The sequence below is a fragment of the Taudactylus pleione genome, unplaced genomic scaffold, assembly GCF_031769625.1.
Source record: "Taudactylus pleione unplaced genomic scaffold, aTauple2 ptg000788l, whole genome shotgun sequence".
Lineage (NCBI taxonomy): Eukaryota > Metazoa > Chordata > Amphibia > Anura > Myobatrachidae > Taudactylus > Taudactylus pleione.
Genome location: NW_028285190.1, coordinates 6,933,307 through 6,950,071, shown reverse-complemented (window position 1 = coordinate 6,950,071; position 16,765 = coordinate 6,933,307). Strand labels below are relative to the sequence as shown.

General features: G+C 46.9%; 1 protein-coding gene across 1 annotated transcript in view; it reads left to right on the top strand.

The window, feature by feature from the left end:
* The window catches only part of LOC148475039 (ferroportin-like), a 92,991-nt gene extending 76,445 nt beyond the window's left edge, over positions 1–16,546 (top strand). Inside the window, exon 9 of the mRNA XM_088457806.1 lies at positions 16,082–16,546. Within this exon, the coding sequence (XP_088313932.1) occupies positions 16,082–16,353 (272 nt within the window). The 3' untranslated portion in view covers positions 16,354–16,546. The remainder of the gene's footprint in view (positions 1–16,081) is intronic.
* The last annotated feature ends 219 nt before the right edge of the window (positions 16,547–16,765 follow it).

Sequence of the window (16,765 nt, the reverse complement as noted above, 5' to 3'; positions counted from 1 at the left end):
TAAGCTGGCAAAAGCACAGCGAAGAACTGTGCTTTCTAAGAAGATATCACAAATCCCCAAGGAGAGTCCAAGTGTGGTGGTGGTTGCGATGCCTGACCTTCCCAGCACTGGACGGGAAGAGGTGGCTCTTTCCACCATTTGCACGCCCCCTGCAAGTGCTGAAAGGAGCACCCACAGTCCACTTGCTGATATGCAAATTGAAGATGTCACTGTTGAAGTACAACAGGATGAGGATACTGGTGTAGCTGGCGCTGAGGAGGAAGTTGGCGAGGAGGATTCTGATGGTGATGTGGTTTGTTTAAATCAGGCTCCGGGGGAGACAGTTGTTGTCCGTGGGATGAAAAAGCCCATCACGGTCATGCCTGGGCAGAAGACCAAACATTCCACCTCTTTGGTCTGGCAATATTTCTATCCAAATCCGGACAACAACTGTCTTGCCGTATGTACCTTATGTAAAGGTGGAATAAGTAGGGGTAGGGACGTTAACCACCTAGGAACATCCTCCCTTATACGGCACCTGCAGCACGTTCATAATAAGTTACTGTCAAGTTCAGAAACTTTGGCTAAGACCGTAAGCAGTCCAGGGACACCTAAATCCCGTTGTCCTATTGTATCCAAGCGCCTGCAAACCACACCGTCAACTCCCTCCTCGTCAATTTCCTCCTTAGTCAGGATCGGAAGTAGTCCTGCAGGCCATGTCACTGGCATGACTGACTCTCCTATCGGGGATTCCTCCGGAGGATCCTGCATTGCTACGCCTCCTGCTGCCACTGCTGCTGTTGCTGCTGCTGGGAGTCGTTCATCATCCCAGAGAGGAAGTAGGAACACCACTACTTTTACTAAACAATTGACCCTCCAACAGTCCTTAGCGAGGAGGATGAAGTACGACAGCAGTCATCCTGAAGCAAAACGTATAACTGAGGCCTTGACTGCTATGTTGGTGTTAGACGTGCGTCCGGTATCCCCCATTAGTGCAGTGGGATTTAGACAATTGATGGAGGTAGTGTGTCCCTGGTTCCAAATCCCGTCTAGATTCCACTTCACTAGGCAGGCGATACCGAGACTGTACAGAAACGTCAGAAAAAGTGTCCTCAGTGTCCTGAAAAATGCCGTTGTACTCAATGTCCACTTAATCACGGACATGTGGACAAGTGGAACAGGGCAGACTAAGGACTATATGACTGTGACAGCCCACTGGGTAGATGTATCACCTTACGCAGCAACAGCAGCAGCGTCACCAGTCGCAGCATCTCAGAAACGCCAGCTCGTTCCAAGGCAGGCTACGCTGTGTATCACCGGTTTCAGTAAGAGGCACACTGCCGACAACCTCTTAGAGAAACTGAGGGAAATCATCGCCCAGTGGCTTACCCCACTTAGACTCTCCTGGGGATTTGTGATATCTGACAACGCCACCAATATTGTGCGGGCATTACATCTGGGCAAATTCCAGCACGTCCCATGTTTTGCTCACACAATAAACTTGGTGGTGCAGAATTTTCTGAAAAGCGACAGGGGCGTGCAGGAGATGCTTTGGGTGGCCCGAAAAATTTCTGGCCACTTTCGCCATTCAGCGACTGCGTGCCGAAGACTGGAGTGCCAGCAAACACTCTTGAACCTGCCCCGCCATCACCTGAAGCAAGAGGTTGTGACGCGGTGGAACTCAACCCTCTATATGCTTCAGAGGATGGAGGAGCAGCAAAAGGCCATTCAAGCCTATACATCCACCTATGACATAGGCAAAGGAGGGGGTATGCACCTGACTCAAGCGCAGTGGAGAATGATTTCCGTGTTGTGCAAGGTTCTCCAGCCCTTCGAACTTGCCACACGTGAAGTCAGTTCAGACACTGCCAGCTTGAGTCAGGTCATTCCCCTCATCAGGCTTTTGCAGAAGCAGCTGGAGAAAGTGAAGGAGGAGCTAAGATGGAGCGATTCCGCTCGGCATGTGGGACTTGTGGATGAAGCCCTTCATTCGCTTTGCCAGGATTCCAGGGTGGTCAATCTGTTGAAATCAGACCACTACATTTTGGCCACCGTGCTCGATCCTAGGTTTAAAGCCTATGTGGTGTCTCTCTTTCCGGCTGACACAAGCCTGCAGAGGTGCAAAGACCTGCTGGTGAACACACTGTCAGCTGAAGCGGAACGTGACACGTCAACAGCTCCTTCTTCATTTTCTCCCGCAACTGGGGCTGCCAGGAAAAAACTTAGGTATCCTAAGCAGCCCGCTGGCGGTGATGCAGGGCAGGCAGGACCAAGTTTGGACATCTGGTCCGGACTGAAGGACCTGGCAACAATTTCTGACATGTCTACTGTCACTGCATATGATACTGTCACCATTGACAGAATGGTGGAGGATTACATCGGTGACAGCATCCAAGTAGGCATGTCAGACAGTCCATACCTGTACTGGCAGGAAAAAGAGGCAATTTGGAGGCCCCTGTACAAACTGGCTCTATTTTACCTGAGTTGCCCCCCCTCCAGTGTGTACTCCGAAAGAGTGTTTAGTGCAGCCGGGAACCTTGTCAGCGAAAGGCGTAGGAGGTTGCTTCCACAGAATGTGGAGAAGATGATGTTCATCAAAATGAATTATCAGCTCTTCCAGGGAGACCAGCCTCCAGAACGTACAGAGGGACCTGTGGTGGTGGATTCAAGTGGGGACGAGTTAATACTTTGTGAGGATGAGGATGTACACACTGAAGAGGGTGAGGAATCGGTGGATGAGGAGGATGAGGATGACATCTTGCCTCCGTAGAGCCAGTTTGTGCAGGGACAGATTAATTGCCAGCTTGTTTTGTGGGGGCCCAAACGAACCAATCATTTCAGCCACAGTTGTGTGGCAGACCCTGGCGCTGAAATGATTGGTTTGTTAAAGTGTGCATGTCCTGTTTATACAACATAAGGGTGGGTGGGAGGGCCCAAGGACAATTCCATCTTGCACCTCTTTTTTTTCTTTGCATTATGTACAGTTTGGGGCCTAGTTTTTCAAACTGCCATCCTGTCTGCCACTGCAGTATCACACCTAGATGGGTCACGTGTTTGTGCCGCCCACTCGTGTCGCTTAGCATAGTCATCCAGCTACCTCGGTGCAACCTTTTGGACATAAAAACACTATTGTGAGGTGTTCAGAATAGACTGGAAATGAGTGGAAATTAAGGTTATTGAGGTTAATAATAGCATAGGAGCAGAAAAACCTACAAATTCTGTGATTTAGCTGTTTTTATGCTTTTTTTCAAAAAAATACAGATCCAAAACACAAAACCCAGAACCCAAAACACGGAAGGGTGGTTTTGGCAAAACCAATCCAGATCCAAAACACGAAGAAAGATCCAGATCCAAAACCAAAACACAAAACACGAAAAGGGGCCGGTGCACACCCCTAATATATATTAGGGGTGAGCGGGTTCGGATTTCTGAAATCCAAACCCCCCGAGCCCCCCCGATCCGATCCTATGTGGTGTCTCTCTTTCCAGCCAACACAAGCCTGCAGAGGTGCAAAGACCTGCTGGTGAACACACTGTCAGCTGAAGCGGAACGTGACACGTCAACAGCTCCTTCTTCATTTTCTCCCGCAACTGGGGCTGCCTGGAAAAAACTTAGGTATCCTAAGCATCCCGCTGGCGTTGATGCAGGGCAGGCAGGACCAAGTTTGGACATCTGGTCCGGACTGAAGGACCTGGCAACAATTTCTGACATGTCTACTGTCACTGCATATGATACTGTCACCATTGACAGAATGGTGGAGGATTACATCGGTGACAGCATCCAAGTAGGCATGTCAGACAGTCCATACCTGTACTGGCAGGAAAAAGAGGCAATTTGGAGGCCCCTGTACAAACTGGCTCTATTTTACCTGAGTTGCCCCCCCTCCAGTGTGTACTCCAAAAGAGTGTTTAGTGCAGCCGGGAACCTTGTCAGCGAAAGGCGTAGGAGGTTGCTTCCACAGAATGTGGAGAAGATGATGTTCATCAAAATGAATTATCAGCTCTTCCAGGGAGACCAGCCTCCAGAACGTACAGAGGGACCTGTGGTGGTGGATTCAAGTGGGGACGAGTTAATACTTTGTGAGGATGAGGATGTACACACTGAAGAGAGTGAGGAATCGGTGGATGAGGAGGATGAGGATGACATCTTGCCTCCGTAGAGCCAGTTTGTGCAGGGACAGATTAATTGCCAGCTTGTTTTGTGGGGGCCCAAACGAACCAATCATTTCAGCCACAGTTGTGTGGCAGACCCTGGCGCTGAAATGTTTGGTTTGTTAAAGTGTGCATGTCCTGTTAATACAACATAAGGGTGGGTGGGAGGGCCCAAGGACAATTCCATCTTGCACCTCTTTTTTTTCTTTGCATTATGTACAGTTTGGGGCCTAGTTTTTCAAACTGACATCCTGTCTGCCACTGCAGTATCACGCCTAGATGGGTCACGTGTTTGTGCCGCCCACTCGTGTCGCTTAGCATAGTCATCCAGCTACCTCGGTGCAACCTTTTGGACATAAAAACACTATTGTGAGGTGTTCAGAATAGACTGGAAATGAGTGGAAATTAAGGTTATTGAGGTTAATAATAGCATAGGAGCAGAAAAACCTACAAATTCTGTGATTTTAGCTGTTTTTATGCTTTTTTTCAAAAAAATACAGATCCAAAACACAAAACCAAGAACCCAAAACACGGAAGGGTGGTTTTGGCAAAACCAATCCAGATCCAAAACACGAAGAAAGATCCAGATCCAAAACCAAAACACAAAACACGAAAAGTGGCCGGTGCACACCCCTAATATATATATATATATATATACGTATACACAAAAATATGGAATAAAATCACACACATCACCAATGATTATCAAAAAGGTGCCAGATTGAAGCATAATAGTGTAGTACCCTCCATCCTCTATACTGGCGTATTGATATGGAGTACAACCAGCACACTGAATAAATACAAAAAATGTTTTAATAATGTCATACATATATATTTAATATTTACACACAAATCCTTTTATTCGGCACTCCTGCTCTCTTTAATCAATTATCTTGGTGCCTAAGTTACCGATATATACATATATATGCTGGAAGACCGGGAGTGAAGATCCCGACGGGTAAGTATTTTTACTATTTACTAACCTAACCCCCCCCAACCCTCCCTTAGGGGTGCCTAACCCTAACCCCACTTCCCAGTAGCCTAAACCTAAGTCTCCCGGGGGGGCGTGCCTAACCCTAATCTCCCCCCGGGGGTGCCTAACCCTAACCCCCCCTTCCCCTAGCCGAACCCTCCCGGGGAAGTGCCTAACCCTAAGTCTCCCCCAGGAGCCCCTAACCTAACCCTCCCTTCGATTGGTATGCCGGGCGTCGGGCTCCCAGCGTAGATAAAATGACAGGTGTCTGGATCTCGACGCCTGTCATTAGACCCCTGCCGGGATTAGACAGTCGGGAAGCCGGCGTCGGCATTTCGACCGTCGGCTTCCTGACTGCATCCTATGGTAGTACAAACTTGGCACTCCAGAATTTGTGAAAAGATGCTTTATATCCAGATAGACTCCAACAACGTTTCTGAGCTACGCAGAACCCTGTTGTTAGGATGATAAGTTAACATGTACCACCCTATATTATTATTATTATTATTATTATCATCCTTTATCTATATGGCGCCACAAGGGTTCCGCAGCGCCTCACAAAGTACATTAACAAATGAGCAAACTCGTAAAACAGCGACTTACAGTACAAGACAATACAGAATAAGAACATGGTATATAAACTAGGGGTGAGCGGGTTCGGATTTCTGAAATCCGAACCCCCCCCGAGCCTCCCCGATCCGAGTCCGATCCGAGTCAGGCTCGACTTTTCCCGCCTGACTCGGATCTGAAATTGAGGCAAAACGTCATCATCCCGCCTTCCGAGTCCCGCGGGTTTTGGATCCTATATAAGGTACCCGCGTTGGCGCCATTTTCTCAATCTGCTGTGGACAGTGAAGAGGGAGGGTGGGAGTTAGGGCTGGCAGGGCTGTGTAGTGTAGTGTAGTGTAGTGTAGTGCTGCTGTTGTCCACTACTTCAAAGTCCATAGGGGCTGGCTGTGTTGTGCTGTGCTGCTGTTGTTAATAGGGGCTGTGTCCACTACTTCAAAGTCCATAGGGGCTGGCTGGACTGTGTTGTGCAGTCAGTTCTCCATAGGGGCTGTGTCCACTCCAAAGTCCTGTGCAGTGTCCCAGTCCTAAAGGGGTGCTGTAGTGTTGTCCAGGGGGTTCTCTGTCCATCAGGGGTACTCCCCCCAAGTGCTAAAAAAATTATATATTTTCTGTGTTTGTGAATTGTGTGCGCAGTAGCCGCACGTGCATCAACAAAGTAGTGCCAAGCGTGCGCCTGTGTCATAAGTAAAGGGCCGGCTGGCTTGACCGTTAAAGGGTGCTGTAACCCCCAAAGTACACTCCAGTCCAAACCAAAAAAAAAATTATTTTCTGTGTTTGTGAATTGTGTGCGCAGTAGCCGCACGTGCATCAACAAAGTAGTGCCAAGCGTGCGCCTGTGTCATAAGTAAAGGGCCGGCTGGCTTGACCGTTAAAGGGTGCTGTAACCCCCAAAGTACACTCCAGTCCAAACCAAAAAAAAAATAATTTTCTGTGTTTGTGACTTGTGTGCACTGTGGCTGCACGTGCATCAACAAAGGAGCAGCGCCAAGCGTGCGCCTCTGTCTCATAAGTAAAGAGCCGGCTGGCTCATTTCTTAAAGGGTGGTGTAACCCACAAAGTGCACTACTCTCCACCAAAAATAAAAAAATATTTTCTGTGTTTGTGTGCGCTTTAGCCGCACGTATATATCAATATAACATAAATGGAGGACCAAACTTTCTCCGATAAAAATAAAATAGGGAAAGGTCAAGAACCACTTCCTCCTAGTGCTGTTGCTGCTGCTGGGAGTTGTTCATCATCCCAGAGAGGAAGTAGGAACATCACTACTTTTACTAAACAATTGACCCTCCAACAGTCCCTAGCGATGAGGATGAAGTACGACAGCAGTCATCCTGAAGCAAAACGTATAACTGAGGTCTTGACTGCTATGTTGGTGTTAGACGTGCGTCCGGTATCCGCCATTAGTGCAGTGGGATTTAGACAATTGATGGAGGTAGTGTGTCCCCGGTTCCAAATCCCATCTAGATTCCACCTGCATCCTCAAAGCAGCAGCGACAAGCGTGCGTCTGTCTGTTAAAGGGTGGTGACACCCTCAAAGTGTGCTACACAAACAATAAAAATATTCTTCTTCTTTTTTCTGTCTTTGTGAAATGTGTGGGCTGTAGCCGCACCTGCATCCTTAAAGCAGCAGCGACAAGCGTGCATCTGTCTGTTAAAGGGTGGTGTAACCCTCAAAGTGCGCTCCACAAACAATAAAAATATTCTTCTTTTTTTACTGTCTTTGTGAAATGTGTGAGCTGTAGCCGCACCTGCATCCTCAAAGCAGCAGCGACAAGCGTGCGTCTGTCTGTTAAAGGGTGGTGACACCCTCAAAGTGTGCTACACAAACAATAAAAATATTCTTCTTCTTTTTTCTGTCTTTGTGAATTGTGTGGGCTGTAGCCGCACTTGCATCCTCAAAGCAGCAGCGACAAGCGTGCGTCTGTCTGTTAAAGGGTGGTGACACCCTTAAAGTGTGCTACACAAACAATAAAAATATTCTTCTTCTTTTTTCTGTCTTTGTGAATTGTGTGGGCTGTAGCTGCACTTGCATCCTCAAAGCAGCAGCGACAAGCGTGCGTCTGCCTGTAAAGGGTGGTGTAACCCTCAAAGTGCTCCAAAAAATATAAAACTATTTTTTTAATGTGTTTGTGACTTGTGTGCGATATAGCCGCACGTGCATCAACATAGTAGCAGCGCCAAGCGTGCGCCTGTGTCATAAGTCAAGGGCTGGTTTGGACATCTGGTCCGGACTGAAGGACGTGCCAACAATTTGTGACAAGTCTACTGTCACTGCATATGATACTGTCCTCAAAGCAGCAGCGGCAAGCATGCGTCTGTCTGTTAAAGGGTGGTGACACCCTCAAAGTGTGCTACACAAACAATAAAAATATTGTTCTTTTTTTTTCTGTCTTTGTGAAATGTGTGGGCTGTAGCCGCACTTGCATCCTCAAAGCAGCAGCGACAAGCGTGCGTCTGTCTGTTAAAGGGTGGTGTAACTCTCAAAGTGCTCCAAAAAATAAAAAACTATTTTTTTTAATGTGTTTGTGACTTGTGTGCAATGTAGCCGCACTTGCATCCTTAAAGCAGCAGCGACAAGCGTGCGTCTGTCTGTTAAAGGGTGGTGACACCCTTAAAGTGTGCTACACAAACAATAAAAATATTCTTCTTCTTTTTTCTGTCTTTGTGAATTGTGTGGGCTGTAGCCGCACTTGCATCCTCAAAGCAGCAGCGACAAGCGTGCGTCTGTCTGTTAAAGGGTGGTGACACCCTCAAAGTGTGGTACACAAACAATAAAAATATTCTTCTTTTTTTTTCTGTCTTTGTGAATTGTGTGGGCTGTAGCTGCACTTGCATCCTCAAAGCAGCAGCGACAAGCGTGCGTCTGTCTGTTAAAGGGTGGTGACACCCTCAAAGTGTGCTACACAAACAATAAAAATATTCTTCTTCTTTTTTCTGTCTTTGTGAATTGTATGGGCTGTAGCCGTACTTGCATCCTCAAAGCAGCAGCGACAAGCGTGCGTCTGTCTGTTAAAGGGTGGTGTAACCCTCAAAGTGCGCTCCACAAACAATAAAAATATTCTTTTTTTTTCTGTCTTTGTGAATTGTGTGGGCTGTAGCCGCACTTGCATCCTCAAAGCAGCAGCGACAAGCGTGCGTCTGTCTGTTAAAGGATTACATCGGTGACAGCATCCAAGTAGGCATGTCAGACAGTCCGTACCTGTACTGGCAGGAAAAAGAAGCAATTTGGAGGTCCCTGTACAAACTGGCTCTATTTTACCTGAGTTGCCCCCCCTCCAGTGTGTACTCCGAAAGAGTGTTTAGTGCAGCCGGGAACCTTGTCAGCGAAAGGCGTAGGAGGTTGCTTCCACAAAATGTGGAGAAGATGATATTCATAAAATGAATTATCAACTCTTCCAGGGAGACCAGCCTCCAGAACGTACAGAGGGACCTGTGGTGGTGGATTCCAGCGGGGACGAATTAATACTCTGTGAGGATGAGGATGTACACAACACTGAAGAGGGTGAGGAATCGGTGGATGAGGAGGATGAGGACGACATCTTGCCTCCGTAGAGCCAGTTTGTGCAGGGACAGATTAATTGCCAGCTTGTTTTGTGGGGGCCCAAACGAACCAATCATTTCAGCCACAGTCGTGTGGCAGACCCTGGCGCTGAAATGTTTGGTTTGTTAAAGTGTGCATGTCCTGTTTATACAACATAAGGGTGGGTGGGAGGGCCCAAGGACAATTCCATCTTGCACCTCTTTTTTTTCTTTGCATTATGTATAGTTTGGGGCCTAGTTTTTCAAACTGCCATCCTGTCTGCCACTGCAGTGCCACTCCTAGATGGACCACGTGTTTGTGCCGCCCACTCGTATCTCTTAGCATAGTCATCCAGCTACCTCGGTGCAACCTTTTGGCTTTAAAACACTATTGTGAGGTGTGAGGTGTTCAGAATAGACTGGAAATTAGTGGAAATTAAGGTTATTGAGGTTAATAATAGCATAGGAGCAGAAAAACCCACAAATTCTGTGATTTTAGCTGTTTTTATGCTTTTTTTAAAAAAAATACAGATCCAAAACACAAAACCCAGAACCCAAAACACGGAAGGGTGGTTTTGGCAAAACCAATCCAGATCCAAAACACGAAGAAAGATCCAGATCCAAAACCAAAACACAAAACACGAAAAGTGGCCGGTGCACACCCCTAATATAAACATTACTGCAGCGTTCATAACACTCAAAAAAGCAGCAGGGCGTCAGCTACCAAGTGTTAAGTCCCCTTGTGGAGAGTTTTGAGTGGATGATTGTATGAGTGAGGGAAGGAAAAGCACATAATGGAAGAGAGCCCTGCTCGTGAGAGCTTACATTCATTACATATAGGGGGGGGGGGATACAGACAGGGGTGACACATATAGGGTATACATACCTCCCAACTGTCCCGCTTCCAGCGGGACAGTCCCATTTTTATGGGACTGTCCCGCTGTCCCGCCCGCGGGCCGCAGTGTCCCGCGGTGGGGGGGAAGTTGGGGAGACCACACCCGCTGCTCTGCCTAGCAGAGCAGCGGGTGTGCAGAAAGTGAACAGATGCCGTGCGCATTGCACGGCATCTGTTCACTAGCATAGGGAGAGCCTGGGGGGCTGCCCAGCATCTCGGAGAGTGCTGGGCACGCCCCCTATAGTGACGAAAATGGGAGGAAGCCACGAGGCTCCGCCATATTTTCATTTGGCCCCGCCCCCTTTCCAGAAGCCCCGCCCCTTTTCAGACGCGCGCGCCCTGTCCCTCCTTCCCATCTCCAAAAGTTGGGAGGTATGGGTATACAGTGAGAAATAAGCATGTAAGGAGCAGGTTAGGATGAGAGCTGGAAGGATTTGAAGTAGTGAGTCTTGAGACCACGTTTGAAGATTTGTAGAGTGGGAGAGAGTACCAGAGGAAGGGAGCAGCACGGGCGAGATCTTGGAGGCAGGAGTGGAAGGAAGTGATCAATAGGCAAGAGAGGTTGGATGCATTTGTAGGAGAGGGAGGGAGATTAGTGTGATGTAGATGAAGGTGTGGTGAAGTGATAGGGAGAGGAGGGTGGGTGCTGAGCTTAGTGGTTGGGTAGTAGGACCATTGTGGGGGAGAAAAGAATGAAAGAGGAGTAATGGGAGAGGAGAACGAGGGAAGCAGAGGGGAGGAATACAGACAGAGGAGGGGAGAGAAGGGGAGGAAGAAGTGGAGGAGTCTAGGGGGAAAGGTTAGAGGTGGGAACAGGGGGCAGAATAAAGGATTAGGTAGGCACTGAGTAAAGTGAGAATTTGAAGAAAACATGGTCACAGTGTGGATGAGGTAAGAATAGTGTATGTGTGAGAACGACAGTGTTGAAGGTTTTTAAAAAATGCTGGTGAAAGAACACAGTTGGTGAATGCGTATGCTTGATGACAAAAGTTTTTTTTATTTTTATTTTTTATTTAGGGGATATACAAGTTTTAAAGGGTTTTGAAAATGAGTAATAAAAAAAGAAGTTCAAATTTGTGAGACTAGGCAAAAGCAATGGTAAATCAGACTGTATATGTAAGGTTTAGAGGTTACTTTGCATTGGTTCAAATAAGAATTTAGTTTTTCGTGAAAAAAGATTCAGCACAAATAGTAGCAAGTGAGATAATGGCCCTCATTCACAGGCACTCGTAAGAAGCGAGCGCTCGTTCTGAATGAGGGCGGCCGCTTGTATTTTTAAGTGTGGCCTCCTGGTCGCTAGCTAAGCTGTGGGTTACCAGGTCAAGACCATCGCGACCATCGGGGCTTGCGACGAGACCATAAAGGTTGGGTCTCGGCAACCGCAAGCCCCAGGGAGCTTCCTGCTCTGATTGAGCAGGAAGCTCCCCACTGACATCACTGCTGATGTCAGTGCGGCTGCCCACAAAACGGCAGGCCTTAAGGAACGCCTTAGTTTGTGAAACCACCCCCCCCCCACCACGCCTACAAAACGGGCCGAGCTGTCGATCAACATCGACAGCCGGCCCTTTTGTAGTGAGCTCCGGAGTGAGAGAATTTCTCTCTCGCTCCGGGGCTTGCACATGCGCAGTGCTGCTGCTGCGCGTGCGCAGGGCCTAAACATTGACCTGGTTGCGAGCGCTCAGCGCTTGCGACCGGGTCTGAATGAGGGCCAATGTCTTTCCAATGACCAGACAAGGAGCTCAGTGTTATATATATAGTATTTAGAAAAGAAGGCACTCAAAAGGAACTGTAAAATAAAATGTATCTTTTCGAAAATACATTTTGGCCCAGGGCATAGTTAATTAGAGGTTTAGGTATGAGGACCTGATTTAGACCCGCTCACTTGATGCGTGTGCAAATTCTGCAAGTCAGGCGATAGCATGGCAAGGCATTAGCATGCCCACTATGTCTTAGCATGCGATCGCATTGTGTATGCAGACGCCCACCAGCCTGTTTTAAGATACCCACTTGCGCACGTCATATCCAGGAAGTGTATGCAACCATCAGTAACATCGAGTAACATCGGATGCGATCGCAGCACTTGTGGTTGACCATACCGTGCCGCAAGCACTGAATACTACCAGGTGACGTGTACTATGATGCTGCCTTTTAATTACGCACGCCTCTGAAACGGCATTAAGATGCTCAGGCATGCCTTTGTTCGCACCTCCACTCCCCCATTTCTAGGGGCCAGCTCGTCACTACCCACAAATGGCATCTCCTGTCACTCATTCTGCCAAACAGTCTATGCGCAGCGAGCGTACGCTTTCCGATCGCTCGCACTAGTTCACGCACACGCATTGCGATGCATAAGCATGCGTAGAGCGCAAACAATCGGCTGGCTGCATGCAAACGCTTCCTAGTGAGCAGGTCTGAATTGGGCCCCGAGTTCCTGCTTGTTCCTGCTGAAAAATAGCACTGATAGATAATAAATATCAGGGATACGTCATGTGGATTTTATTGTGAGGGTGAAGGGGTTAATGTAATATAGATAAGTTTAAATGGTTTAATGTTTTTATTGGGGGATAAAAAGGGGATCTGTTGATAAGATTAAGTGGCTTAATGAATACAAATGTAATTGATGAAGTGGGGGTTAATTAATAATTATTAGTGGGTGTAAGGGAGTTAATGATTATAAAGGTGCTTATTATGTTGAATGGGGTTGCTACAATGATGCTGAATGTGTTGAAGATTTTTGAGGAGGGTTATTTAATAGTGGTCTTGTATGGCGGTCACAAAATGCTCCTAATATTGAACGGTGTCACAAATATGGTCTTGTCATTGTATGGCAGATGCAAAAATGCTCTCCGTATTGTATAACAATAACAAAATGCTCTCAGTATTGTATGACAATAACAAAATGCTCACGGTATTGTATGGCAATAACACAATGCTCTCAGTATAGTATGGAAGCCACAAAATTGCTCAATGTTCAATGTATGGCAGCCACAAATATGCTCTCAGTATTGTATGTTGTTCACAAAATAATTCTCAGTATTCATTCGTTCATGGCGGTCTCAAAAATGGTCTCAGTAGTCTATGGTGGTCACAAAAATGCTGTCAGTGGGCCTGATTCAGACCTGGTCGCAAGCGCTGTGCGCTCGCAACCGGGTCGATGGTAGGCCAGTGCGTATGCGCACGACGGAGCCAGCTCCGTCGTGCGCATGCGTGAGACCCGGATTGCGACGGGCAAACCGTCGCTCCGGGTCTCGTACCAAAGGGGGCGTGCTGTCGATGTTGAGTGACAGCACGCCCCCTTTGGTGGGCGGCCCGGGGGCGCGCTGCCCAGACGGAGGCGTTCCCTCGGGCCGGCCCCACTGACATCACAAGTGATATCAGTGGGAGAGCTTTCGGTTCTGTGAAAGCCGAAAGCTCTCTGGAGCTTGCGGCAACGAGACCCTACCACAAGGGTCTCGTCGCAAGCCCGGTGGTCGCGATGGTCTTGACCATCGCGACCATCTTCCTGGCCGCCCGCTATGGCTGTGGTTGGTCACCCACAGCTATGCGAGCGGCCAGGAGGCCGCTCTAAAAAACAAGAGGGACAGCCCTGATTCAGAGCGAGCTCTCTGTCAAAACGTCCGGCTGTGAATCAGGGCCAGTATTGTATGATGATCACAAAAATGTTAATGACTGCTATTAGTGTTATTTTTATAATTTATGTCATTCTTGAATCTAAAATAAATGTAATAATATTTTAAGAAGTCAAATTTGTACGTGAGGGGTTGAGTGGGGGGTATTGGGGGGGGGGGGAGATCAATGACAATATTGCGTAGCTTTGCCTAGAGTTCCCAGAAACTTTGGCCCTCATTCAGAGCCGTACGCTCTGAGCAGAGCGCACGCTCTGAATGAGGGCCGCCCTCCATGAAAATGGAGCGTCCTCCTGGACGCTCGTATAGCTGTGGGTCACCACCCACAGGCTATACGAGCATGCAGTTTGATGGCCGCGATGGTCTTTCCCAATTATAATAACAGAGCTGGAAATAATATGGACAAAGTTATTGTCAAAATTGGAATGGGGTTTCTGACTCAATGTATAGATATAAATATATTATAAAGGACAATTTTTCAAATTATAATTATTTTCTATGAAGTACTGTAAATTAGACAAACTCATGTGCAATAGCAAATATTAAAATACAATAAATATGCCCAAAAGCATCGTCTAACTAAATAGCAATAGTTACAAAGAGCTAGAGCAGGTGTCTTCCCGTGGAACTGTTTTCTGTGGCCCGCCGATGGTGTGCACAAGCACACACTAATGTCACCCCCTTACAAGTGGCACGGTCCAGGTCCTTTTCAGTTAGTGTAGTGTGGGCCGACGCCGAGTAGCACACTCGTACTACCCTGCGGCGGTGTGTTAGTTTTAGCAGCCACTGAGAGTCAGACAGACTCTCATTGGCTGCGGCACCCACGGCCGAGGCCGGGCTGTAGCTCACTTATAAGTTCCACCTTCCGGCTCCCGCAGAAGGTGAAGGGAGAGATGTCATGACATCTCTCCTATAGTGCCGAGCGGGCCGGGAGGATGGAGGAGCGGACGGAGGCGGGCACAGGAACGTGGGTTCAGGTAAGTATTGTTTTTTTTGTCGTTGTCTGTGTATATGTAAGGGGCACTACATAATGGTGACCACTACTGGGGGGCACTACATAATGGTGACCATTACAGAGGGCACTACATAATGGTGACCACTACTGGGGGCACTACATAATGGGCACCACTACTGGGGGCACTATATAATGGTGACCACTACTGGGGGCACTACATAATGGGGACCACTACTGGGGGCACTACATAATGGGGACCACTACTGGGGGCACTATATAATGGTGACCACTACTAAGGGCACTACATAATGGGGACCACTACTGGGGGCACTGCATAATGGGGATCACTACTGGGGCCACTGCATAGACGGGACCACTACTGGGGGCACTACAAAGGGGGGCAGTTATGGGACATAATTGTTTGAGGTTCGGGGCAACTATCTGATATAATTAATGGAGGGGGAGGGACAGTTATGGGGCACAATTATAATTGTGGGAGGAGGGGGGGCGTTCTGGGACCTAATTAAAATTGTAGTTATGGGACATAATTGTGTAAGGAGTGGGCAGAGTCTAAATACTGCAGTATAGCTTAGTGGCCCTCAAGCTTCAATGAAGTTTTTGATGTGGCCCACACTGTCTTAAAGGTTGAAGACCCCTGAGCTAGAGCTTTCAGTAAAGTAGTAAAACCTACCAGGAGCTGTATACTGGAACTGCCCATTGGCACCTACTTCGGTTTGCCTAAGGAGAGGTGTATTAAACCTTCTGAAGACACGTAGAGAAAGTTCCCATATAACCAATCAGTTTCTAACTATCATTTATCAAGTATATTTTATAATAGTGGTGGGCTGTATGTGGCTCTCCAAGCCTTCATTTACTGCGCCCAGCTCCTTCCTGCTTTGTAACCTTATTTGCTTGTTATAGATTGTAGCAGGCCGCTGATATGTTATTAAATAAAGATGACTCTGTCATGGATTAAATATATACTTACTACTGAAATTAAAAGTAATATGTGGCCCCATTTTTCAAAATTAGAGGGCTTCCCAATGCAGCCCCCGAAATGTATTAGGGTTGCCTACTCCAACTGTCATTATTAAACAGTTTGATACATTTTCCCTAATTAAAAACCAAGCTTTATGTGATGATATCATACACTAAATTATTGGGATTTTCTTTGCATACTTACCAAATTTCTGGAAAAGCAGTCAGGTAGGCAGTGTGTGTGTGTGTGTGTGTGGGGAGGGGGGGGGGCAATGTGAGTTTTCCGGGAGAGCCATCCGAGATTCGTAAGTCATCCATGCGTTCCGGGACAGTAAGCTATTTTAACATTATGCGTTTACTGAAATGGAATTTTCTAGAACAAAATATAAACAAATCATTATATTAATAGTTTATTGTGTTTTCTTAAACCCTCAGGTCTGTGGTCATTTGATCTGACAGTGACTCAACTTCTCCAGGAGAATATCCCCGAATCTGAGCGTGGAGTCGTCAATGGAGTGCAAAGCTCAATGAATTACCTAATGGATCTAGTTCATTTTATCATGGTCATTCTAGCTCCTCAACCTCAACAATTTGGGCTCTTGGTTATCATCTCGATCCTGTTTGTGATCACCGGACACACCATGTATTTTTTTTATACTAAAAAATATAAAACCAAAGAGAGGGAATCACCAAATACTCCTGCCTGATAGTCTTGTGATTTATAACCATTTTTAACTAGCTAGCGCTATTTGTAGTATAATCTTCGTAGTATGAGTTTTAGCATGAAGTGTTACATAACTTTAGCATATCTGTCCAATGTTCACCTAATCTGTTTCATTTTTTTTTTAATTATTATTTTATACATGAACCACCTTATCCCATCTACAGATACTATCAACTTCACTGGAAATAAACAAGATACAATATTTAAACTACTACAACTTATGCTTATGCCTATCTTATGAATAATTGAGTTAGACCATTAACAATACGGCCGCCTGGTGGGGAACTCAACAAATGTAGTAGTAAATTTGTGCCAGATACATTGTCTCATCAATGGAGAGGAGGCAGAGAGGGAAAAAGGAACTCTGTTTCAAAATTAAATTGTACCTTAACCAT